The sequence below is a fragment of the Eschrichtius robustus genome, chromosome 14 (assembly GCF_028021215.1).
Source record: "Eschrichtius robustus isolate mEscRob2 chromosome 14, mEscRob2.pri, whole genome shotgun sequence".
Lineage (NCBI taxonomy): Eukaryota > Metazoa > Chordata > Mammalia > Artiodactyla > Eschrichtiidae > Eschrichtius > Eschrichtius robustus.
The window spans coordinates 2,009,739-2,036,587 of NC_090837.1; the positions used below are offsets into that span (position 1 = coordinate 2,009,739).

Genomic DNA, 26,849 nt, shown 5'->3' on the forward strand with positions numbered 1-26,849 from the left:
CTGGAGCTGCACCGCTGGCGCACCTCCGCCTGCCAGGCCGGCAGCAGACCGTTGTGCTTCACTAGTGTCACGTGGCCGCCTTCTGTCGCCCCATCTCTATCCGCTTCCCTCTTACAAGTACACTTGGGATCATACTGAGGGCCCACTGGGGGATCCGGGATTGTATCTCCCCATCTCAAGACCCTTTGTTTCAGTCACATCTGCAGTTTCCTTTGCCATATAAGGTAACCATCCAAGGTCCCAGGGACTAGGACCTGGACATTTTGGGGGACAGTATTCAGCCTGCCACACTTGTTATGAATCCATCTGGACAGATCTTGCTAATGGATACGTTACATTTTGAAACAAATAGTGAATAATTTAGACTATCAGAGGCAAAAAATAATGACTAGGAAGGCTTGGTCTTATCAGCTGTCAGTACCTCCCCACATGAGAATATGATGGTCGGCCTCTTCTACAGGGTGAGCTCCCTTCTTGACTGCACGGAGACCTGGCGTTGGTAGTAGATGCTTCTAGCTGCCATCATCTGTGGTAATACTGGGTCTCGATTGTAAAACTTCTTACAACCAACAAGGTTTTCCTGGTGGCTGATATTGCCTTAGCCATAAATGTAGATATTTTAATATGACACATTTCCCTTTATTTTTCAAATTAAACGAATGGGAAAAGGTGGTTGTTTCTTTATGTGGTAATTATTCACTTATTTTCCTCTTTTATCCTTCTCTTTTTAGGTAATGGAAAGTGGTAGCAAATGTGAATTTGCCGCAGTGGTGATGACTTTCTCTCTCTCTCCTAGGTTGAGGAGATCAGAAACAGTATAGCTAAAATAGCTCAGTATGTTGAAGAAGTAAAGAAAAACCACAGCATCATTCTTTCTGCACCAAACCCAGAAGGAAGTAAGTTGTTGGTTTTAAAAAGAAGTGTGTCGGTCCGTCTCTCTGTGTGCCTGTCCCTCTTGCTGTCCGTAGCACAGGCCTTAGCCTGGAAACACGTGAGCTTGAGCTGGGAGCTTGTAAAAAGTGCCGGAGGCTGGTGGGCCACCCCTCGGGATTCTCATGCCTCTGGTCTGGATGAGCCAAGGCATCGGTGTGGCTTTCTACAGCTTCTGCGGGATCTGGTGTTCAGCCGCGGTGAGGACCACTGATGTGTGATATCCACGAGAATGCATGGATGTGGCCTTGCAGAACTTTGGGGTCACGTCAGTGGCTGGGCCTTAGATCCGTATTATGTCCACAGTTAAACAAGAGTGATAGAATTTTGTGTTTACATGAAAGTTAATAAGCGGTTGATTTGGAAAACGATACTTGTTAGAGCAGGTTTAAAGATGAAGAACAGACTAAAGCAATTTGAAGTCTTCAGCAAAGGCTTTTGTATGGAGTGTGCTGTTCGTAGTGTCTGTTGAGGGCAGCATGTGAGCAAGTGATTTAACCTTAACTGAACATCAGGGCGTTGTTAGTTATAAGGAGGTGTTTCCTTGATCTGCAGTGACAGATTTTGAAAACTTGAAAGGTAGGATGGATCTGGATAAGCTAGAGACTGCAGATTGGAATCCATACATCATTTGGGGGGATAATTGATATCTTCACAATACTGAGTCTTTTAATCCATGAAAATGGTCTGTCCCTTTACTTACATCTTCTGTAATTGCTCTCAGTGATGTTCTGTAGGGTTCTCTGTAGAGGTCTCACACACCTTTCATGGTAGGTGAGGCTTTTGATTTTAATGCGAACAGTATCTGCTGTAAATTTTGTTTTCCACTTGTTTCCATATATGGAAATACAGTGGGTTTTGTATGTTGACCTTGTATCCCGTTATCTTGCCTAATTACTTAATTAATTTTACTAACTTGTTTGTGGATTCTGTTAGGTTTTTTCTGTACCCAGTCATGACACCTGTGAATAATCACAGTTGTCCCTCAGTTCTTACGCTTCTTATTTTCAGTTGACTTATTTCACTGACTTTCCATACAGCATTGACTAGAAGTGGTGATGGGAACATGCTTATTCTCAATCTCGGAGGAAAGTTGAAAGCAACTTTGTTAGGTTATTTGGTGTGGCCTTACATTGAAAAAATAACTTGGTATTAAATTGAAAAAACTCATTTTGAATATTTTGCATGTCTTATAAAATAATGCTCTGGGCGTCTGTAGATGCCCTGTCTTACGACTTAGAAGGATATTTCCCAAAGGGTGTTCCTGGAGCATGCATCTCAATAGCTAGTATATGAAACAAGACTTCTGTGGCCAAATGCATTCGGAGTCCTCTTCACACCACATCCCCACTTGGAAGGTTACAGAGTAATAAAGGCTCTGAGAAGTCCTGCAATGAAGAAACCTTTGCTTAGTGGAGTGTTTCACAAATGTATTTGCTCACAGAACGTTTTGTGTAACACCTGTTAACATCTTGCTTAATTCTTGGGGAAGTTGAATTTGAATACATATTACTGTATTTTTTTCTTTGGAGAAGTTTACCTCCAAAAAACTTTTGCTGCCAAGTAACAGCGGCTACAACAATGTTGGAGTGAAGTTAGGGCTCTTAACGCTTCGCAGTAGTCCCTTCGGGCTCTGAATAAGACTGTTGCTTCCCGTCTGTGTTTCATAGCAGAGTGTGAACCAGAACGTAAGAAGCGATGTCTCGCTGCTCCCTGAGTTGGTCTCTGTGAAGAGCAACGTGGTTACTCCTGCCCCACGATGCTGGGCCCTAGGAAGTGCCCAGGGTGGGGCAGGGGGCAGTGGGCTGCTGTCCCCCCAGCCCTTTGTCCTGGCGGGTGCGGAGGGGCAAGGTGGAGCTCCAGCTCCTTGGTGCCCTCCCTGCCTGGGTTCCTGGGTGGGCCCGCAGAAGGGGTTCCAGAGCACAGTGGCCACCGGGTGGCGCCACCCCGCGGCCAGGCCCTGGCCCGTTGGCTTCTGCTCCAGATGCAGGGCTGGCTGGCCGGCCAGGTTGTTCCATTAACCTCAGTGACAAGATCCCAGAGACGGATTTGCCTGAGAAGCTAACAGAGGGCCCCTTTACTCTCATTTTTCTTTATTGACTTTACATTTCTGTACTTTCTTTTTTTAAGAGGGCCACTGAAAATGTGTAAGTTTCAGGCCCTCCAAAACATGGACCCACCTGGTGGGAGCCTGAAATGTGTGTTATTCAACTTTCTGGATCTTGCTGGTGATAGTGTCACGGCTGGCATCACCATCAGAGAATGGAGGGGATTTTACTCATCAGTAACATGTCTTGTAGTTCCTTTGAATCAGGAGTCAGAGCCCCTCTTTTCATCCCCTGTTTTAGGTATGGCGTCCTAAGGAGTCACAACCTGTTGCTAACGTTTTATCTGCCCTTCTTTTCCATCTGCATCGTCACTCTCCTGGGCTGGCCTCTCTCGTCTCTGTCTGAGCTACGACGGTTACATCCGGTTGCCTCCCGTCTCTACATCCTCTCCTTCTGTGCATTTTGTGCTTTTCTGCTGGAGTACACGTTTCAGACTCGCTAGAGAACTGTGTGGTCACCACTTAGTGTAGAAAGCCTCTTCGCAGGTGAGCGGTGGGTTCAAACCCCAGTTCCACCGTGAATTCACTGTTTACCTGGGACAGATTGCGCAACGTTCCGTGTAAATGCCGACTGCTACTGTCGTCAGTGTGTTTCCCCCTCATCACCTTGTTTCCATCCCATCCTTCCTCCTGTTTCCGCGTGAGAGGTGTGTGTCTCCTTTTTAAGGGCAACTGTGGTATGTGGCCTTGAGCCGCCTCTCGCTGTACTTCCGCCCGGGCTCCTGGACTGGAAGGCCGCCCGTCTGCCCGTCCAAGCGCGTCTATCCGTCCAAGCGCGCCTGCCCGCAGCCCTGCCTCGCCCCGCGGCGGCTGTTCCTTCCCGAGAGGGGTCTCGCGGGCCTCCCCTCACCCGGCTGCGCTGCAGGTCCTGCCGGCAGCCTCAGCCCTGGTCCTTGTCCTCCCTCCTTAGCGTCCAACCCTGCTGACCGGCTCCCCCGCCCCGCCCCCATCCTCTTCATCTTTTAAAGTTAACCTGTTTTACGTTATCAGAGTTAATTACGTGCTTTATCGTGGGTATTTTGGAAGAAAGCAGAAAGGAAGAAAAAAAAAAACAACGCTCATAACCTGTCCCGTGGTGATCAATACCGTTAACGTTTCGGTAAATACTTTTGTAGCAAAAAATATGTATAAAACATACACTTTAAAGAAGTGTACGGGACTTTGCTGGCGTACAGTGGTTAGAACTTTGCCTTCCAATGTCGTGGGTACGGGTGCGATCCCTGGTCAGGGAGCTAGGATCCCACATGCCTCGCAGCTGAAAAACCAAAACACGTAAAAAGAAGCAAAATTTTGTAACAAATTCAGTAAAGACTTTAAAAATGGTCCACATCGAAAGAAAAAAAAAATCTTTAAAAAAGTGTAGAGTTTGGAGCGCCCGGTGCCTGTTGTCTTACAGCGTGCCTCTTTTGCTAATGAACAGAGCGTTCCAGGACCCTTTTCTTAACGGCTGCCTGGTGGTCGTCTGTCGGCTGTTTCTGTGGGAGCAGAATGGCCTGGGGCCGGATGGCAGCGTGCCTTTTACTGTTTACAGGTAGCTTGCTCCCAGTGTGCGATGGGTATTGCAGGGACCTCGCACTGCTGTAGTGTCATATATGGTTCTTAACTTAGACTTGCCGCTGTGCAGAGCAGCAGGGACCAGGCTGAACACTGGACAGGTGGAGGCCTGTTCATGCCTTGCGAGGCCGGTGCTCCCCGCGGGTGTGTCTGAGAGCTGAGGGTGTTGGGGGTTGGAGAGGGTGGGCAGTTAGTACAGAGTCTCGAGCGCCCTGAGACTGAGCCGGCTCTGCCATCCCGGCTGCTGTCCTGAACCGGTGCCCGACAAGCACCGGGCGGGGCGGCAGGCTCACCCAGCGTCCGGGTTTCACGGTTACAGACCACTCCGCCCCGGGCATCCTCGCCTACCTGTGTGTCCTTGAGTACTTGTCAGCTCACCTCTCGGGCCAGCATTCCTGGGAACATCGTGCTACGTCAAGGGACTCGTCCCATTAAATGTTCTTTTCACATTTTTAGTTTGAAAGTTTTCTAATTTATGGGAAAGTTGCAGTTACGGTACAGTGAAAACTCACGTTCCCTTCACCGAGATTCACCAATTGTTAACATTTCGCCACGTTTGATTTCTTTCTCTTTGTGTATGTGTGTGTATGTGTATGCATATGTGTGCGTGTACACACACACGTTGCACATGTATATATACACACGCATACATACACACACATGTTATTTTTGCTGACTCATTTTAGACTGAGCTGCAGGCCTTGTGACCATCCACCCCTAAGTACGCCAGTGTTTATCTCCTAAGGAGGAGATTCTCTTGTAATTATCTAATTCAGAACATTTGATGTTGATAAAAACGCTGTCTAATCCACAGTCCATATTCTCAGTCAAAAACATCACGTTGATATCCTTTATAGCTGTTTTCCCCTCTTTCCAGGGTCCAATCCAGACACCTAGGCAGATAAAGCCTAGACACAAATGCCTTTATTTTTATTTATTTGTTTATTTATTGATTGATTTGCCTGCGCCGGGTCTTAGTTGCGGCAGCGGGATCTCCGTTGCTGTGTGTGGGATCTTTTAATTGCGGCATGTGGGATCTAGTTCCCTGACCAGGGCTCGAACCTGGGCCCCCTGCATTGGGAGTGCAGAGTCTTAACCACTGCACCACCAGGTAGGTCCCACAGACGCCTTTAGAGTCGTCCTGTCTCGGTGGTGAGTTGAACCTTTTCCCGCAGGAAGGGCCCCTCTCGCCTCTGGCGATGCCGTGTGCCGTCCTGTGCCCTCGCCTGACGCCGACAGAGCTCGACCGGACTCCCTGACTAGTGTGGGTGTGCTATATATTTCCCCATCATTTTTCTTTTCATCTTTCTATATCCTTGTATGTTAGATGTTTCTCTCATCTCTCTTGTAAATGAAATATAGTTGGGTTTTGTCTTTCTGTCCCCTTTGATCATTTTTTGGTCTGTAATTAGCTCTTGTAGTCTGTTTCCTGAAATTATTGATATATTGGGGCTAACATTCATTATCGTATTTGCTTTTTATTTTTCTTGCCTGTGCTATGTTACCTTTTCTCTCTTTTCCTGCTGTCTTCTGGATTCGTTTTTAAGAATTTTACTCTCCCCCATTAGCTTGCTTCTATATTGTATTTACTACTGTTTTAGTAGTTGTCCTGTAGATCTCGGTATGCATTCTTGACTTGTTGAAATCTAATATAAATCTGTATTTTTACTTCTTACAAGTAATAGGAGGACCTTAGGAACCTTTAACCCTGCCCTTTCTTATTGCTGTTATCATCATATATGTACTAGATAAAAATAATGTATATTTATATTTTATATATATATATTTTTAAATTAGTTAATTAATTTTTAAAATTTTGGCTGCGTTGGGTCTTCGTTGCTGCGCGCGGACTTTCTCTAGATGCGGCGAGTGGGGGCTACTCTTCGTTGTGGTGCGCGGGCTTTACATTGCAGTGGCTTCTCTTGTTGCGGAGCACAGGCTCTAGGTGCGCGGGCTTCAGTAGTTGTGGCACTTGGGCTCAGTAGTTGTGGCTCACGGGCTCTAGAGCTCAGGCTCAGTAGTTGTGGCGCATGGGCTTAGTTGCTCCGCGGCATGTGGGATCTTCCCAGACCAGGGCTTGAACCCGTGTCCCCTGCATTGGCAGGCGGACTCTTAACCAGTGCGCCACCAGGGAAGTCCATATATTTTCTGTTATTTTATACAGTTAATATAGATTTGGATCTACCCACATATATACTATACCAGTGCTACTCATTTTTCTGTATCTTAAAACTTTCATCTGAGATAATTTTTTTTTCCTTTTAGAAACTACTGTTCTTTCTTTTAGTAGGGGTATGCTATTGTCTGAAATTATCCTTGCTTGATTTCATTCTTCAAGGATATTTTTTTAGTGAGTATAGGAGTCCAGTTAGCAAGTTGTTTTCTTTCACCGCCTTGAAGATTTTGAAGATAAATTTTCAAAGTCTTTTTTTTTTTTTTTTTAAGTCAGCTGTCTAATTGTAGCTTTTAAGATATTTGATTTTTAGTCTTTTGGGTTTATCAGTTTTACTTTCATGTTTCCAAATCTGGTTTTCTTTTTATTTATCCTGTTTCTTATAAGGCTTCTTGAATCTTCGGGTTGATGTTTTCTGGCAGTGTTGGAAAAATCTTGGCTGTTTTCTCTTCATAAATCACCTTTGCTCCATTTTCTGTCATTTTTGTTTTGAGACTTGAATTATATGTGTTTTAGACCTGTTCACTGTGTCCTTTACACCTCTTGCCCTCTGTTCTCTATTCTCCATTATTCTGTCTTGCTATATTTTATTTTGAAATCTTTCCAATTTGTCTCCTGACCTCTCTTAAGCTATTACCTTTCAGATCAGGGAATCTCTCTTCACCCATGGAGTTATTTTTGGTTAAAATAGTTTTCAGTCCTAGAATTTCATTGGGCTCCTTTTTCTCGTGTCCTGTTTCCTGATAAAATTCTCACTGTTGTGTTTTACCTCTTTGCACGTAATTATTTTAATGTCTGTGTCTGATAACTCTGTTAAGACAGCTCTGTCATTTTTCTTGGGTGTTATTTTGTCTTTCTTTTCCTGGTTATTTTTGATTGAGAACTGGGCTTGGTATATGAAGGCTGTGGCCATAGTATGAGTCCTAGGATAGTATTTTCTTTTTTTTGAATTTTTGAATTTTATTTTATTGATGTTTTTATACAGCAGGTTATTATTAGTTATCCATTTTATACATATTAGTGTATACATGTCAATCCCAATCTCCCAATTCATCCCACCACCACCCCACCCCACACCACCCCCATCCCTTTCCCCCCTTGGTGTCCATACGTTTGTTCCCTGCATCTGTGTCTCTAATTCTGCCCTGCAAACCGGTTCATCTGTACCATTTTTCTAGGTTCCACATGCATGCGTTAACATAACGATATTTGTTTTTCTCTTTCTGACTTACTTCACTCTGTATGACAGTCCCTAGATCCATCCACATCTCTACAAACGACCCAATTTTGTTCGTTTTTATGGCTAATATTCCACTGTATATATGTACCACATCTTCTTTATCCATTCGTCTGTTGATGGGCATTTAGGTTGCTTCCATGACCTGGCTATTGTAAATAGTGCTGCAATGAACATTGTGGTGCATGTGTCTTTTTGAATTATGGTTTTCTCTGGGTATATGCCCAGTAGTGGGATTGCTGCGTCATATGGTTATTCTGTTTTTAGTTTTTTAAGGAACCTCCATACGGTTCTCCATAGTGGCTGTTTCAATTTACATTCCCACCAACAGTGCAAGAGGGTAGGCTCGTATTGCTATAAACTTCCCTCTCAGAACTGCTTTTGCTGCACCCCATAGGTTTTGGATCGTCGTGTTTTTGTTGTCATTTGTCTCAAGGTATTTTTTGATTTCCTCCTCTATTTCTTCAGTGATCTCTTGGTTATTTAGTAACGTATTGTTTAGCCTCCATGTATTTGTGTTTCTTACGTTTGTTTCCCTGTAACTGGTTTCTAATCTCATAGCATTGTGGTCAGAAAAGATGCTTGATATGATTTCAACTTTCTTAAATTTACTGAGGCTTGATTTGTGACCCAAGATGTGATCTATCCTGAAGAATCTTCCATGTGCACTTGAGAAGAAAGTGTAATCTGCTGTTTTTGGATGGAATGTCCCATAAACATCAATTAAATCTATCTGGTCTATTGTGTCATCTAAAGCTTGTGTTTCCCCATTAATTTTCTGTCTGGATGATCTGTCCATTGGTGTAAATGAGGTGCTAAAGTCCCCCACTATTATTGTATTACTGTCGATTTCCTCTTTTATAGCTGTTAGCAGTTGCCTTATGTATTGAGGTGCTCCTATGTTGGGTGCATATATATTTATAATTGTTACATCTTTTCCTTGGATTGATCCCTTGATCATTATGTAGTGTCCTTCCTTGTCTCTTGTAACATTCTTTATTTTAAAGTCCACTTTATCTGATATGAGCATTGCTACTCCAGCTTTCTTTTGATTTCCATTTGCATGGAATATCTTTTTCCACCCCCTCACTTTCAGTCTGTATGTATCCCTAGGTCTGAAGTGGGTGTCTTGTAGACAGCATATATATGGGTCTTGTTTTTGTATCCATTCAGCGAGCCTGTGTCTTTTGGTTGGAGGATTTAATCCATTCACGTTTAAGGTAATTATTGATATGTATGTTCCTATTACCATTTTCTTAATTGTTTTGGGTTTGTTTTTGTAGGTCCTTTTCTTCTCTTGTGTTTCCCACTTAGAGAAGTTCCTTTAGCATTTGTTGTAGAGCTGTTTGGTGGTGCTGAATTCTCTTAGCTTTTGCTTGTCTGTAAAGCTTTTGATATCTCCATCGAATCTGAATGAGATCCTTGCCAGGTAGAGTAATCTTGGTTGTAGGTTCTTCCCTTTCATCACTTTAAGTATATCATGCCACTCCCTTCTGGCTTGTAGAGTTTCTTCTGAGAAATCAGCTGTTAACCTTATGGGAGTTCCCTTGTATGTTATTTGTCGTTTTTCCCTTGTTGCTTTCAATAATTTTTTTTGTCTTTGATTTTTGTTAATTTGATTACTATGTGTCTCGGCATCTTTCTCCTTGAGTTTTTCCTGCCTGGGACTCTCTGCGCTTCCTGAACTTGGGTGGCTATTTCCTTTCCCATGTTAAGGAAGTTTTCTAGTATAATCTCTTCACATATTTTCTGGGGTCCTCTCTCTCTCTCTTCTCCTTCTGGGACCCCTATAATGTGAATGTTGTGTTTAATGTTGTCCCAGAGGTCTCTTAGGCTGTCTTCATTTCTTTTCATTCTTTTTTCTTTATTCTGTTCCGTGGCAGTGAATCCCACCATTCTGTCTTCCAGGTCACTTACCCGTTCTTCTGCCTCAGTCATTCTGCTATTGATTCCTTCTAGTGTATTTTTCATTTCAGTTATTGTATTGTTCATCTCTGTCTGTTTGTTCTTTAATTCTTCTAGGTCTCTGTTAAACATTTCTTGCATCTTCTCGATCTTTGCCTCCATTCTTTTTCCGAGATCCTGGATCATCTTCACTGTCATTATTCTGAATTCTTTCTCTGGAAGGTTACCTATCTCCACCTCATTTAGTTGTTTTTCTGGGATTTTATCTTGTTCCTTCATCTGGTACATACCCCTCTGCCTCTTCATCTTGTCTGTCTTTCTGTGAATGTGGTTTTTGTTCCACAGGCTGCAGGATTGTAGCTCTTCTTGCTGCTGCTGTCTGCCCTCTGGTGGATGAGGCTATCTAAGAGGCTTGTGCAAGTTTCCTGATGGGAGGGACTGGTGGTGGGTAGAGCTGGGTGTTGCTCTCGGTACTATTTTCTTTTGTAAGAGATGATTTTTAAACATTTCTGGTGGTTGGCTGTGGGCACCAGCTTTCTGGACCTGCCTCCCTTTCTCCAGGGTGTGGTCTTCAACTTCAGCTCAGCTTTTTCTTAGCTTCTCAAGGCCTCGGCTGCCTCTGGGTTCAAGCAGCTCCAATCGCTGGGCTCATTTCTCTGGGCTTCCTTCTTTTGAATCTTCTTTCCTGCCTTTATAGGTGTATGACGTCCAGCTCTTCTGATTGTTCTCAGCAGGAGGACTGATAGGAATGACCTAGTCCACTGGAAGAGGAAGTTCCCAATATTGCCCTTCTGTTCAGTGATTTGAAATCCTGCCTTTTTCAAATATAACCTCATGGCCAGCTTCGGTAGCTTGAAGGGTTAAGTGTGGTAACGCCTCTTGTATTTCTCTGATTAATGCTTGAGCCCCTGCGCACCTGTGTTAGCAGGAAGGTCCAGTGATTCCGTCCTGAGTGACCCCCAACCCTGGGGCTTTCTTATCCAGAGAGGTGAGCCCTGCTTTGGAATGTCCCCCTGCACTCTCAGTCCTCAGTTGTGTGTCTGCGGCTGGTCAGCGTCCCTGGCTGTCCCCTGACTCTGGTGCATCGTGTCCTCAGCTGGGTAGACCCCGCACAGACCCTCCTGCTCCACGTGCACTTCCCCTTGGACCCCTTCCCCGACCCTCCTTCCCCACACGCGGTGGCGGGGCCTCTGGGGGTGTGAGTTCAGCCTTCCCCAGTGCAGGAACCCGTGCTCCCGCCAGGAGCCCGCTTTGATGAGAGAGGACAGCAGGAAAGAAATCAAACACGTGGAGGCTTTTTTTCTCCCAGAATATGGTTAAATTTCTGCTTTCCTTTTTCATTCTAGGTGTTAGCACTGGGTTCAGGGAACTATTTCATCAATTAATTGGTGTAAACCAGGTGTCCTCAAACTTAGGTGTGCATCAGAGCCGCCTGGAGGGCTTGTGAAGTCGCGGTCCTGGCCCGTCCAGTGACGTTTCCTGTGAGCAGGTCAGGGGTGGAGTCCAAGAATTTGCATTTCTACTAAACGCACACCTGATAACGGAAGCTGCTGGTCCAGGACCCACACTTTGAGAACCACTGGGGTGATCAGTAGTTTTTCTCAAGAAACAAACAAACTTGACTATTTACCAAGAATATTGTTCTGTTTAGGTTTGTTGAACATTGATGTTGGATATTATAACTCACGTCTTTTTTTTTTTTTTAATTTTGTAGAAATAAAAGAAGAACTTGAAGATCTGAACAAAGAAATCAAGAAAACTGCTAATAAAATTCGGACCAAGTTAAAATGTGAGTGTAAAGTTTTGATTACATGTAATCATTGATGGTGGGAATGTGGGTAATTATTATTTTCTTCTTTGTAACTTTTTATTCTTTTACATTTTCAAAAGTTAAGATTGTGACCACTTTAAAATAAATTGTATGTACTTGGAACAGTAAGTCTTGTTTAAGTTCCTCATTATTCTAGAATTCTTAAACGAGGAGCTAAACCTAAGGGCTGTTAACCCTTAAATTTCAGAGTGAAGCACTAATTCGTGCCCAACAGTAGTAGTAAGCACGTGCTTATAAATTGTTAATCTGTTATATTTTATGACATTTGGGGCTAAACTGCAGATATTTGAGAAGGCAGCTAGCCTTTGACATGAGTTGCCAGGTGCTTCTTGAATGCCCTTGTACTCGGTGAGCTCCTTTGAACCTTTCCGTACAGTTCATCTCGGCTGAAGGTGCCGGGTGGAGGTTCACAGCTTCCCTGTGGGACCGAAACAGACGTGGGTTTTCTCCGTGTGGTAGAAAGACACACTGTATTTAATTTTTACAAAATAACATTCAAATCAAGAATATTTCTGAAGATCAAAAGGAACCTTTATTAAGGAGAATTTCAGACCTATGTCGGGGGAGGGGGTCACCACCACAAGCCCCATGTCCACGCCCTTGAGCTCTGCAGGTCCCAGCGGCCCTCACCCAGCCCAGCTGGTTTCACAACCGATCCCAGACATCTGGGTCTTCATCAGCATATAGTTTTCGGTGTGTATTTCTAAGAGAAGGATTTTTCTCCCCCAAATACAACTATAATACTACTATTATATCTAAGTCACATTAATTACTATTATTTATTATAAAATATCCAGTCAGAATTCACACTTCCCCAATGATCTTTTTATTTTTTTATTTATTTTTTAATAGTTTGTTTGAATTGGGTTCCTTATTTGGACCATATCCTGTGATTGGTTGATATGTCACTTCAGGTTTTTTCACATCAGATTCTCCTTCCATCTTTTTCCCCCCAACACTTTTTTCTTTTGGTTGGAGAAGCCAGGACATTAGTCCGTCAGAAGTTGCCATGTTGCAGAGTTTTGCTGATTTCACCCCTTTAATGTCACTTAACAGGTTCCGCTGTGCTCTGTATTTCCTGTGGATTGACAGTTAAATTCTCCAAACTTGATCAGATTCATGTTGCCTGCTTTGAAATGTGAAGCTGTAACATCTGGTTTTATTTTGTGCTATCATCAGCAACTGACAATTACCAAAACTCATAAATTTACTAGGAGTTGAAAAGATAAGAAAATACATTTGAGGTTAGGCTTGAAAACCTTTCATTTTTTAGTTGAAAAGATAACTCTTTCCTGCTTGTTTCTAGCTATTGAACAAAGTTTTGATCAGGATGAGAGTGGGGACCGAACGTCAGTGGATCTTCGGATACGAAGAACCCAGGTGTGATTATTAAATACACACTTGTCTAGACTGAAGCAATGCTGAAGAATAGGTCTCTTTACGTCTTTCAAATTCAAAATAATTTCATCTTTACCATCACATTAATTCTTTCAGCATTTCTGCATAAAAAAGGCATCGTATTTATAGACTCCCTCTCTAGATTATGAAGAAAAAAAGTGTATTCAGCCAAACAGCAGAATTCTGTTCTGAAGAGCAAAGAATTATCACAATCATTTTAGTGTTCATGGTAAAATCCTCACCTTTCATAGGTTTATGGTGCAGCAAAGTGGAATTTAGTTCACTTAACTCTACTTGACAAACGGAGATTATGTGTTCAGGCTCTGGGGACAGCTTGTCTGGGTGCCAACCTGACCCAGTCAGCCTGTAACTATGGGCTAATTGACTTCTTGAAATGATGGTTTCACTTCTATAGAATGAGGGATAGTAATAGTATAGTAGGGTTACTGTGAAAATCAAATAAGGTGATGCATGTAAAGTTCTTAGCATAGGTTCTGTTATACAGTAAGTTGCTATTAATCTTATTTTCCATTTGAAGGAGTAAGTGGCATATTAGTTTGAATTTCTATAATGTAATGTTTTTATATATCACTCTTAATAGAAGAAATGACCGATGTATATTGATCTATTTTTTTTTTTTATGTTAAAAGCATTCAGTGCTATCTCGAAAGTTTGTGGAAGTTATGACAGAGTATAATGAAGCACAGACTCTATTTCGGGAGCGAAGCAAAGGCCGGATACAGCGTCAGCTAGAAATAAGTGAGTCAGTGAACAAGCTATTTTTGTTAAAAACATATTTTTCTTCCTTAGGGTCTGACATGAAAGTATGTAACTTCAAAAAAGTAATTCCATCTCTGTTTTGGTCAATATTGTAAGCCTAAAGTGCTTTCATAGCTTCCTATTCATTGAATCAACCAACCTATTATTTATTTAAATCCTGCAGAAAGTTCTAGGTGAGTGGACTTTAGATTACTTGTAGAGCATTAATGAGACCTGGAAGACTCTAAACCGTCATTTCTTCATGTATTTTTTGTCTCCCCCAACCCTTCCTGCCCCGTCTCGGGGGACAGTTCTCTGTGAGTCTCGCGGCTCTGCATGTCTGGTGAGCAGACTCGCTGCCTTCTTGCTCCAGGCTTTCTCTCGCGGGTGTCTGTCTAACAGGCAACCTTAGAAGATGGAGCTCATGGTTCCCTCTGGGCGGAAGGCAGTTTGCTTGCCGAATAAAGGTCAGGCAGCTTTGCTTACTCCCCACTGTGGAAGATCAGGGTTCCTCAGCTGTGACACAAGCCCCCTGTGGGTGCACCTTCCACTGGGGCTGCTCTGCGTCTCCCACGGGCTTGGGGAGGGTGGAGCAGCCGTAAACGTGAACCTCATTAAATGACATTTTAGGACCTCCCTGGTGGCGCAATGGTTAAGAATCTGCCAGTGTAGGGGGCACGGGTTCGAGCCCTGGTCCGGGAAGATCCCACATGCCGTGGAGCAGCTAAGCCCGTGCGCCACAACTACTGAGCCTGCGTGCCGCAACTACTGAGCCCGCACGCCTTCTCACCGCGATGGGAAGCCCGCGCACCGCAACAAAGAGTGGCCCCCGCTCGCTGCAACTAGAGAAAGCCCACACGCAGCAATGAAGACCCAACGCAGCCCCCCAAAAATAAATAAATAAATAAATAATGCCATTTTAACATCTTTATTGAGATATAGTTGATGTACCATGTGAATGATACTCAAAGTGTACACTCCAGTGGTTTTTAGTATATTAGCACAATCAATTTTAGACCATTTTAATCACTCCAAAAGGAAACTTGGTACCCATTGTTGGGCACGTCCCATTTCTCCCCTGAGCCCTAGGCTACCGCCAGTTTATTCTCCTGTCTCTGTAATTTTGCCCATTTGGGGCATCCATATGAATGGAATCGTACAACATATAGTCTCTTGTGACTGGTCTCTTTCACTTAGCACAGTTTTTTCAAGGTTCAACCATACTGCAGCAAACACCAGTGTTTTATCCCTTTTTTACGGCTGCATCACGTTCCATTGTGTGGATGGACTACATTAACGTTGTTTACCCATCCATGAGGTGATGGACATTTGGGTTGTTTCCACTTTTTGGTGATTATGAATAATGCTGCTGTGAACATTCACATTAAATGGTATTTTAATTACTATGATGTTTCAATTGGGTTTTTCTAAAATTCTGTGAACCTGTTCATAGACAGCATTAATACATTTAACTCAAGGAAAAAGTATTAACGTCCAAACTACAGAAAGTATTAGAGCCTCTGATGCTAATTTTGCAGTCTTTATTATGTCCATTTAACATATGCTGGATCTAGTTTACCCCCTTTTCCTATAAGCCAGAGTTAAACTTTTAGGAAAACTGATACGCCAACATGTATTATCAGTTTCGTTTTTATAGTTGTTCCTTATTCAGACTAAAATTGGATTTTATTAGTCATTCCAGTTATAAGATTTTTCATGAGTGTTTTCCAGTTCTTCCTACTTCTTAGGCTTATGTTAATTTCTCTCATCGTTAATATTTGCCTAAGAAAATACATTGGAAAGGTTAGAAAAACGTTGGTTGAAAATATTAACAACTCAGATTTTAGTTGCTAACTTATGGGTGCAAAAGTCATTTTTAAATATTGCTGCATTCTGAATGGAGTTTTTAATTGTTAATATTTTAGCTGGAAAAACTACCACTGATGATGAACTGGAAGAGATGCTGGAAAGTGGGAATCCCTCCATTTTCACGTCGGACGTGAGTACGCAGGTGGCTCTGTGGCCTTGCGTGTTTGTATACATACAGATGTTTTTTTTTTTTTTTTCTTTAACTTCCAGAGCAATCGTAAGTTCGTCAGTATTTCTCTTCTGTTTTTGTCTTTCAAAGATTATATCAGATTCACAGATTACTAGACAGGCTCTCAATGAAATTGAGTCACGTCATAAAGACATTATGAAGCTGGAGACCAGCATCCGAGAGCTGCATGAGATGTTCATGGACATGGCCATGTTCGTTGAGACTCAGGTAATCACACACATCTTTACTTCTCCGAGATAGAGAGCTGTTTTCTGTAAAATCTTACATTTGATTCCAGTATACCTGAGAAAGCCATTATTCTGGATGCAGTCTTGTAATTCAAAAGTTGTAGTGTTATTGCCGTGTGAGACTGAAATGCTGTAAACAGCTTCAACTTTCAACAGTGGGGGACTGGTTTACTTAAGTTATGTATGGTGCGTCCATAGGACAGCCTGTTGGGCAACCATAGGCAACATCGACTTTGTTCATGGAGGACTTTTAATGAAATATACAAACGTTATGTGCCAGAATTTCAAGTTGACATAAGAGGGAGGTACTAAACCTTACTCGTGTATGTATAAATGTGAATATGTATACAACACACGCCCTTATACTCCTGTGTGTATGTATATATGGCATGAACTCAGCTGCATGAAACAGTACTCACAGAAGGAAAGAAATATACCAAGCAGTATAATAACAGTGGGACTATGGGAATTTTAGTCTTCTTCTCTAAAATATATGTATTTTCAAGTTTTCTGTAAGGACCATATACTAGAGTAACAATTGGGAGAAATGTATGAAAGAATAAGTCCCAAAGGGGATACACCGTGACGTAACTAGAAGCTTACACTTGCTACGCGGTGTCTAGTACCACCGGCACGGGGTGACGGGGGTGTGAGGAGACCCTGTGAGGAACCGAGGAAGTTAATACAGTTTTTTAAAAACAGAAAGTTCAGTGGAAAAACACAAGCCGGTGGTCGCGGTTAGGTGTGTGGCTGTGCTCGCGCTTCCTCTCGTGATGCTGCACAAGGTCCTCCGTGACTTTGCAAGCGCGCGAGGCTCGCCCTCGGCCACTCACTGATCGGTGGGCCGTTGAGTTCAGCTGACCGCCCTGTGAAGGGGGAGCATTCGTACCAAGTCACCTTAGGAGTCACGTCACACTCAGGTCCTCGCTCCCACGGAGGCTGGTTTCAGGATCTCTTGTGTCCTCTAAGAAGGTTTGGGTCTGACTGGCCTATTTCTCATTGCCTGGGTCACGTAAGGATCACTAGGAAGTCCATCGAGGTGCCGGTCCATCCTCCACGTCGCCACGAACATTTGAAGAACGCTGTTTAGTTTGCGGAACCTTGTCACAAAAACGTGTGCAGAGCTGAGGCGCGGTGCATTGGCGGTGTAGGGTGGGGACGGGGAAAGTTCACCCCTTTCTGGTGGGAGGGCCCGCGCCACTCATGGTGCAGAAGGGGAGAGCTGGGAGTCTGGCTGCTACCCGCTTCTTATTTTCAGGAAGGAAACCAGTTAGACAATAAGAACAGTCAGTGATTAGTTTTGTTATTGCTAAAGATTTTAGAGTACCTTGGACTTTTAGTTAGGATTGTTCTACGCCAGATGCATTGATCGCCATTAGAAAAATTGATGCATTCTTAGCTTTGTTCCATTGCTTCCTTTTAGAAGTCTGTTAGTGCTGCATTATATTGGCTCGTCTAATTCAACATATATGTTTAGTCAGAGCTTACTAGTAAGTTTAAATGTGTGAATGAGTAAGTTAATTGTACGTCGTTCTTCAATGCTTTACCCCACTCACTGCTACAGATTACGTCTGCTGGTGGACAGAAGACCAGGTAATGTGTTTTGTCGCCTAACATTTCACTGGATTCACCTCACTTTACGTTTTTGCTCATTAATTTAGTCAACGTAGTGGCCAACGTAAGCTATTCCTAGTTTACTGTATTTTGAAGAAATTGCAGCAATTTTCTACCCATTAGAAAAGATGCCATTCTTTGCCCACTGTATGTATGTGCATAATAGTAAACATTCGCTTAGCCTAAAGCTAGCCGCCTCCCGTTCACTGCACCCATCTTTAAAGAGTGTTCTCATGTTAAAGCATATCTCAGAGTGTACGTGATATGCCTCCAGTTATCAGCATTGTTGCCCATCCCATTTAGTTCTTTTTATAGTACAAGTTAGATTTTGATTATTGTACATTTATAATGGTCTCATCTTTTTGTAAGTGTGAAAAAAAATTCGGTGTCCATTACATGCACATTATGTTCCTGTGGAAACTTTACTGCTGCTCTGTGGCTGTCTTAAGATACACAATTAAGTCATTTGAAAGTACCTTCTAAGTTTGAAACTTTCTGTTCTAAGGGTGAAATGATCAACAACATAGAAAAAAACGTTATGAATGCCACAGACTATGTAGAACATGCTAAAGAAGAAACGAAAAAAGCTATTAAATATCAAAGCAAAGCAAGAAGGGTGAGTGTGGTCTTGAAGAATTAAAGTGCGTTTTTCTCTGGGTTTGGTTTTGAGTGTGCGTACATTGATGCAAGCCTACTTAAGAGGTATTCCAAGAAATGTAAGCTTCTTACATTAATGTTTCATTTGAAAACTGAAGTAATTCTTTTTGCTAAAACTTTTGAAGTTTATCAGATAAGTTATGTTGACTGTGAACCCTGTTGGTTTTAAGTGATGAAAACCCTTTGCAGCCAAAGTCGGTCTCTCTGCTTTTCTCAGTTGCACGGGTTCCAATTCCAGAGTTCTCTGTTTCTCGGGTCATTATTTGGAGGGACATAACAAAACTCATGGGACTGGAAGTTCTCAAAACCATTGGTTACACATTTTATGCAGTGAACACTTTATTCTTTGTTTACGTTATTTGCTAATCCGTTGGTTTGGAGGAAAGAAGAGAATTATTTGAGACCGTGGACCTAAGATGTTATGTAGCACTCGCACTGAAGCTTTGTAAACGAGTTTTAGTATCTTTATCTGAATCTTAACGTGTGTCGTGTGTGAGTGAAAGCTCTTCTAAGAAAACAGCGAAACTACAGAATTAAGTTCTGATTCAGGGACTGGAAAACTGTGTGTCTCATTGTGTGACCTCACCCATTACTTCCTGGTCCCTGTCTCTCCAGTGTGGAAAGGAGCAACACGGAGCACCAAACCCGTGCTTTCAGGGCCTGTCACTCTCCCACCTGCTGGAAGACGGCTGTTGGGTTTACGATGCCTTTCTCAGTGCCAGTCAGGGGGAGGTTTCCAATGTGACGGCAAAAAAGGGAGTTTCAAAAACTCCTTGTAAAGAGGGAGTTTCAAAACGTTCAGGAAAGATAGTCAGATTCTGAGCACGGATTCACTCGTAACAATGGCCCATGGACGTTCTCAAATAAGATGCACGTCTGGGCTTTAATGTCAGCCTGCAAAGCATCTCACCCTGCTTTTTCTTGGGAATATCTGAGTGTTAATTATCTTTGAGACGTAAGACATGGTTTCTTACATAATTCTGTGTTACCACCTTTTGAAATATTGAGCTTTAAAGTAAAGCAAGAGGGAAGAGATATGGGAACATATGTATATGTATAACTGATTCACTTTGTTATAAAGCAGAAACTAAAACACCACTGTAAAGCAATTATACTCCAATAAAGATGTTTAAAAAAAATAAAGTGAGGTGACGAGGTCCGCGTGTGAGGTGCTTTGGCTGGTCCAGGCACGAAATGGACTTTCACTTAAAAAAAATCGTTAAAAAAGGGCAGTTCCCTTCCTTTCTCCATGACCTAAACAGCACGTCAGTCCAGCGAAAATTTCCGTGAGAAGTTCCCTGGTTTCACAGAGATAAAAGGTGGTCGGGGGGTGCATCTTATCCTGTACCGGCAGAGCCAGCCTCGTTCTGGCAGGTGGCTGGGAGCGGTGCGTTACCCGGAGTGGCCACTTGTCGGAACGTGATGTTTGTTTCAAAAATCATCACCATCTCTCCGACTCAAGGCCTGGCATCTGAAACCACACGCAGCTTGTTCAGCGTCTCCCTCTGCTGTTCGGTGCATGGTTGTGGAGATGTTGGCCGTCCCTCCCCTCTCCTGGTGTCCTGGTTCCATTCCCGGGGCAGCTGAGTTAGCCCCTGAGAGACCAGACGGCACTAGTGGAGTGTGGTTTGTTTTATACAGTGTGGCAGGGCCAGTGAAGGACTTAACGGCCAGTAACAAACAAACACGAAAGAAAAGAGTGTAGCGGCTTAATACATAGGTAACTGATTTCTGGGTTCACTGACCTGGCTACATAGCTCTGTATACGTGAAAAAAAATCAGCTGTGTGTCTCACTCCATCAGAAATTTACCAAAAGAATGTGGTCCTGCAGCTTTCTCGTTGATGAAACCTAATATTTCGAGTTCTATAACAGTTTATCTCCCAGTACTCTGACCTCATTAAATTAAAAACCCCTCTTTATGAGAACTGAAAGTTGTCAAGCAGAATTAATCGATGTCCCATAACTTAGATTTTAAAACGAATTCCGATAGATTCTTTGATTTTAAATGAATGATGTCTTCTAACACGGCGGTGTGGAATTAACCACAATATAATCGGCTTGTTTTTCTTTGACAGAAAAAGTGGATAATTGTTGCCGTGTCACTGGTTCTGGTGGCTGTGATTGCGCTAATTATTGGTTTATCAGTTGGCAAATGATGCGGTGGATTACGTCAGCGTGCATGCCTCTCTGCCGGCGCGGCAGTAAGTAACTAATCAACTAATCTGCTTACTCACTCGCCCAATTAGCTAATAGTGGTGCTTGCCCAATTAAAAAATACTGGAAAGCAATAAAGGGCTGCCAGCGGAGCGTTTGCCTGACTTCTGTGCTGAGAGCAAGCTTAGGCTGGGCGGCCGTTCATTGCTAAACCAGGGTCGCCTCCCTGTTGGTTTCGAAGCCTCCGCTGGGTTCGCCTCTGTTACTAAATGTGACGGCGCGGGCGGCAGCCCCTGACTCTCCAGTCTTCGGTTTTTGGTCCAGGAGGATGCCCTCTTCTTAAAGGAGCCCTTCGTTAGTGGAATAACCTTAGCAGTGAGGATGACTTCTCAATTAAAAAACTAAAATGTAATGTTTAATTTCTCTCTTAAGTTTTAACTCTTCAATGAGTGCAACAGCCGAAAAGTTGCTTTGTGAACTCTGTTTATTTGCTCATCATTTTACTGTGGAATTAGAGGGAATGGAACGAGAGCTGTGAAGAACGAACGCTCTGGAATTAAAAGACTTCGTCTCACTTGTTTCCATTTGTCAGCGTCTAGTTTGTTTTAAATGTGACCGCATTAAAGAGGAGACTTGTGCTGAGTGAGCGTGCCTGTTAATTCTTAACTAAAGGATTTGGAATACAAAAGATATTCAGTTCTTTATTTAGAGTATCTTTATTTTTGTTTATGAGAATCACCCGTCTCCAAACTTCAGTAGATTTTGTGTTTTTCCTCCGTTGTTTTTTATGCATTTGGAATCATCCTTCTTGCGTTAACTCTTAAGTTAGAATGCTGCCTGGTGTATTAAATTTGGAGATACCAGTTATTTATACTAAAACGTTTGTTTGGCATGATCATTGTGATTAAAATTATATCTGGATTGTGACAAGCAGTCGTTGATGAATTCATTATTTTATCGTGAAAGCAGCTGCTGGCTTGGTAGACACTTGGCACTTTCTTACAGAGAAGGCGAGGAGTTTCCCGACGTGAGCGTCTGTGCGCTGAGGACCCACCACAGGCGAGGGTCTCGTGCTGTTCCGTCCCAGCGTCACATAGCCACCACCTTGCACTCGAGGTAGTTCCCGTTAGAAGCTCTGGGATGTTGACTTTGTTAGCGATCCATTTTTTCAGAAGGCAGAAGGAAGGAAGGCTCTCTTTTTCATCAGGCAGGATGTTATGTATCCTTCCATGCTTTCCTATTACGTCTGCTGAAAAAGTGGTATATGTGATTTTCCTTCATTAATAATAATGGTATTTAAAAACTATTTTTATAACTTTTTATGAAGTATGTATTTTCTTAGCTTTTCCTAGTGGCCATCACATGGCTAGTTGGATGTGCTTCCACTAAAGGTAAACTTAATTTTAGATTGGATGCTGTGGTGAGGCGTAGATCGACGGCAGGCTCCTCCCAGCAGGGTTCCCTTCGGAGCCCTGGGCTTGCTCTGTGCCCTGGGCCTGGCCGGCCGGTGGTGTACTTTTGTGCCTTTAAGCACAAATGAACACAAAACAATGCTTGCTAATAAGAAACACATCAGAGAGCACACCAGCAGGTTTTTTTTTTTTGTTTAATACAAATGCAGTGGTTGGTGTCTTTAATTATATACTTTTGAAAAACTATTCTTTCAGCAAGTAGCTCAGCACAGCCCTCCTCTGGGCCTGTAGGCACCGTGTGGAGGGAATCCTACTCCCTGGAGCCCTGCAGCGGGGGCGGGGGTGCCGGGTTTTCTATCCAACGACACTGCTAAGAGGACACGTGGCCCGGGATTTACGTGTAGTAGGTGGTGGCTTGACTCCCAGGGGTGTGCGTGGGGCCACCAAAGAGAAGTCCAGGCATTTGGCTTGAGCTGTGAGCAGGCTGTTGGGCAAGAATGGTCATTAAACCTACGGCACCGAGGGTTCAGGAGCTCAGCCATCGTGGAGTTCGGGGGAGCACCGCCGAAAGCCAGGGGCGGAAGCGAGCACGCACATACGTGCTACCCAGAGACGCGGCCGTGAGAATCAGAGCCTCCTGGTCCTCCGAGGTGGACAGGGGCACGTGGAGCGGGTTCTGGAGCTGAAGGGTGATGCCAGTGGGAAGGGAGGGGTGAGAGGCTGAAGGAAAAAGCTGTGTCTAGGGAGGTGCTGAGAGAGGCTCCCCGGGAGACACGTGAGGAGGCCGCGAGGACGGTCGGGACCAAGCCCTGGCTTTCCAGGAAGTGCACAAGTAACGTTAACCAGTGACAGGAAGTCTGAGGGCGTGATGTCCTGAAGGCAGCGATCCCGGGGTTCTGCATGATCGACGTGGAAGTTTACTGAGGGGCCCGGCTCTGCTCATCTTCATGCAGTAATTGATGGCGCTCGTGGCAGGCCAATACTGATGCAGAGCTGACCAGTTTGAGCAGCTGTGATTTCTCAGATGAAAGTGTGCCATGAGTTCGGAATTCAAAACCATGAATCTCTGCTGTTTACAAAGAGAGCTCGGAGTCGTCTGACAGCGTGGTGTGCCTTTCATCTGTGTGAACTCCGCCTGTTCTCCCGCAGCCGGGTTTCCTGGAGAGACTAGATTTCTTAAGCCAAAGGTTGTTTAGCTTTTCAGCTGTGCAAGGGTGCTTGTTAATTGAAAGCAAAAAGTTGAATGTTACATTGCCTTGCCCTGGGCCGTGGATGCAGCAGAAGACCGAGTTAATGGCTTGTTGATTTCTTACTTGCATCATACCTCAGTGTAAAAAAATGTATAAATAAGGTCTTTTTCAGCACGTGAGAAATAAATCCACTTAAAGTTTTAAAAAGCTGTACAACGCATCCAAGAAATAACTGTTTGGGATTTTCTTGTGATCAATAGAACGTGTTCATGAAGACCCCACCGGGTGTTAAGTAGACATTGCCTTTTACCTCCAAGAGTAAATAGTCGTTGTCTTAATAATACGTATTTTAAGTTATTAAATTCATTTAATATACGATGTGCCTATAACTTAGTGCTTTGCCTCTGGAACTTTCCTTCCCCACCCCTCCCTTTTCTATGACCTGTAGGGGTTCTTTCTTGATGATGGGCTTCTATTTTAAACCATCTCAAATTCCAGGAGAATTTTGTTAGGAAATGACGTTAGTGATTTCTTTCCTTTGATATCTTGCAAATTAATAAGTGTTTTTCTTTATCTTGCAGAAAATGATGTTCATTATTATTTGCGTAGTTATTTTGCTTGTGATCCTTGGAATTATCCTAGCAACAACATTGTCATAGCAACCATGTCCCAAGAGCCACTGATCCTTGGAGTCAGACCACACCTGCAGCAAATGAGCCTCCTCCCATTTCATGAATGAACCCTAGACATTGTGACACGTGGCATTGAGTGCTGACTTTTTATTAGTGAATTCAAGGAGAAAATGCAACCGAATGTATTGTTTGGTGAGAAAAGCAGAATGGATGTGATGAGTTAACCCAAACACCCTTGGACTCTGCATAACACGCCACAAAAAATTAACAACGTGAAACTGCTTTCAGTGGCCTTAGAATAAGGAATTATTGGAATTTTCAATTTTGTTTATATTTCAGTGTTAAAAATGTATGTGAGGTTTAATTAGGAATGTCTTGTGTTATGAAGCTACTAGATGTGAGGTCTAAGACTTTCTTCCCTCTCCCAGCTAACATGCTGATTGAGATGTTTTTGTACTGTGTTTAATTTGTGTTTGTTTATGTTTGCAAAAATTATTTTTATTATCACAGAGCTGTGTTTTGTAAGATATCTATAATTTTAAATGTTTGTAAATTGTTTAATATATTAACATCTTAATTTACTCCAATTTTATATATTAACTATTGCCTTTTAAAAGAAATAGGAAGGTTCATGATATTAGAGCCATTTTTGCACAGTTGTTTACAGAGTCTGCCATTGGCCTAGAAGACATTGGTTGCAAGGTTCCCCAAAAAGCCTTTCTAGTGCCTTCTGTTAAAATTGATTTATAAGGTTTAAATGCACCCAACACCCTGCAGGAAAAGCTCGATTATTGTACTCAGCTCCATTTCTAGCTGTTTCATTACCCAAGATAATACATTAGTTACTGCACTGTAAGGACAATGGTCTCTTCTTTTATTCATAAGGTTTGTGATTCCCTGTTTACACTAATAAAGTCTCAATTTAAGGTGGTGATAAAACCAAATTTTAAACTCAAGGGGATTATTCCCAGACATGAAGTAATTCTTTTAAATTTCAACCATTGTACAGATCACCTAAATGTTCTTGTTCAGTACCTACTCTTCTGCTGAACTTTAAAAGTTAATTCCCGAAGTTTACAGGAATCTATGATAATTAACATTTTTATTACTCATTATTTTTAGTATAATATGCTTTGTTTTTAGACTGTAACATGTATGAAATCTTACTAGTGAATGGACATCTGTAAGATAGCATCTCGTCAAAATTTTAAATGAATATGTGAAGGATACTCAAAATATAGTTAACTCTTGTTACTTCTGTATGTGATTGTGTAAGCACATGACTATTTTAACATTGGCTTGAAAACTAATATAGATACGCTTGATTGCAAACTGTAAGTGTGAATTATATCGGACCGTTTAGAAACTGTGTTCCTTATTCAGTACAATTATGAATTTCACTCATTCATACTTTATACATCTAACTGCTTAGCTTAGGCTTAAGTCTGTATTTATGCATTTTATTTACTTGCTGGTCATCACTGTGTAGTCAGAATTCGTATAGGAGTATCCTGGCTCTAGCATGTGTATTTCTTAAATCTTTAAAAAGCCTGTCAGTGGGACATGCTTTGTGCTTAAGTTGAAGGTGTGACCTGTCCTGAAGGATATTTAAATATCTAGAGCTCGTGCTTGTATTAATGTAACTTTTGTACATCCAAACATTTGTCTGTATGATTATGTCCCTGTGCGGAGGAACTTTGTGCTCCCCCCGTGTCCCACTTTTCCCTTCAAGTTAAGTCTTTTTCGTCCCCACCTCTCTTAATAATTCTGACTGTATTGTTTTCAAGACATTCTTTCTGGATTTGAAGTACTTACTGAATCTGTGTTTTATAGTTGAAGATATGGAAGTGCTTTTTGATTTGTACTTAGGTGTTCAAGTCATCCATCAGGTAACACATTTTGTATGTCTAAGCCTCATGTACCTATTTGAAATCAGATTTTTAAAAATACATATACAGGTTCATTTGTTACTTTTTATCATTTCTTCAAATATTTCATGTTTACATTAAAAAAAAAATCTCAGAGAACCAAAAAAGAAATATTTACTTTATGCCTTGTGTTCACTTCTGAAAAGATTTTTGGGGAGATATTTTATTGCATATCCATTAATAAATTGTTCTACTATGAAAATCACCTCTGGCCATTGTTATGTGTGATGATATAATGTGAGTTAATAATTTTAGGTGTTTTTGATTGTTTTATTTATTATTGTTGTTATTATTACAAGCTTCTGTGTTCGTGTCTCAGATATCAGCAGGACATATTAAGGAACCCACCTGAATTCTTGCTATTGACAACAACTGCCAGTTCAGGGGTTTTGGCGTTGACAAATTGGCTTATGCCAATTTGACAGGTTCTCATTATTAACATTTATTAACAGGGCGAACCCCTCCCCCCCATATTCTGAGTTATTTATCCTCTATACTTTCCTTAATCCTCTTTCAGTTTTTCTTATTAGGTGGAATTTCCTTGATCCATAACCCTTACTGAATTCTGACCGTGTTGGAAAGTGATGTTCAAAATCCAGAATATAAAAAAAGAAAGAAAAATAAGCTAGTCCTGGAGCACGTCAGCCCATGGAGGGGGACCCCGACCCGTGACCTCTAACTGCCTTTTTCCTCTACTTCTTCCGCGGGGACTTTCCTTTCAAGCTGCAGTCTTGATGTGCACGTTCAGTAATTTAGTGCCTTTGTCTATGCTTCTTAAAGAACACGAAGCTTATCGCCTGAATGGATTTTTCGGGTTCGCACCCTTGGGCATTTCCGGGTGGAAAGGTACCCAGAGGGCGGGGGGGGGGGGGGGGGAGGCAGCCCCTCCGGATGGGGAGGCGGCCGCTCAGCTTCCCTTGGGGGCTCTTCTGGGGCACTGCGGGGCAAGGTCTCCGCCTGCCGGCGGCGCATCTCAGAGACACACGCCTTCCCAGGGTTCGGGCACCCACGCCGCGCCAGGGTCTCCACGCCTGCTCTGTCGACGGTGGCCCCGGAGGGTGGAGCGGACATCCGGGGACG

General features: G+C 42.7%; 1 protein-coding gene across 6 annotated transcripts in view; it reads left to right on the plus strand.

Annotated features, from left to right (window-relative positions):
- STX2 (syntaxin 2) overlaps positions 1-25,871 on the plus strand; it is a 38,334-nt gene extending 12,463 nt beyond the window's left edge. For 2 of the 6 annotated variants that reach the window (XM_068562629.1, XM_068562624.1), the window contains 8 exons: positions 797-896; positions 11,621-11,695; positions 13,044-13,117; positions 13,786-13,894; positions 15,820-15,893; positions 16,023-16,160; positions 18,300-18,410; positions 19,067-20,512. In XM_068562629.1, the coding sequence (XP_068418730.1) occupies positions 797-896; positions 11,621-11,695; positions 13,044-13,117; positions 13,786-13,894; positions 15,820-15,893; positions 16,023-16,160; positions 18,300-18,410; positions 19,067-19,273 (888 nt within the window). In that variant the 3' untranslated portion in view covers positions 19,274-20,512. The other 4 variants (XM_068562626.1, XM_068562627.1, XM_068562625.1 and 1 more) reach the window with 4 other exon arrangements.
- Positions 25,872-26,849: the final 978 nt, after the last annotated feature.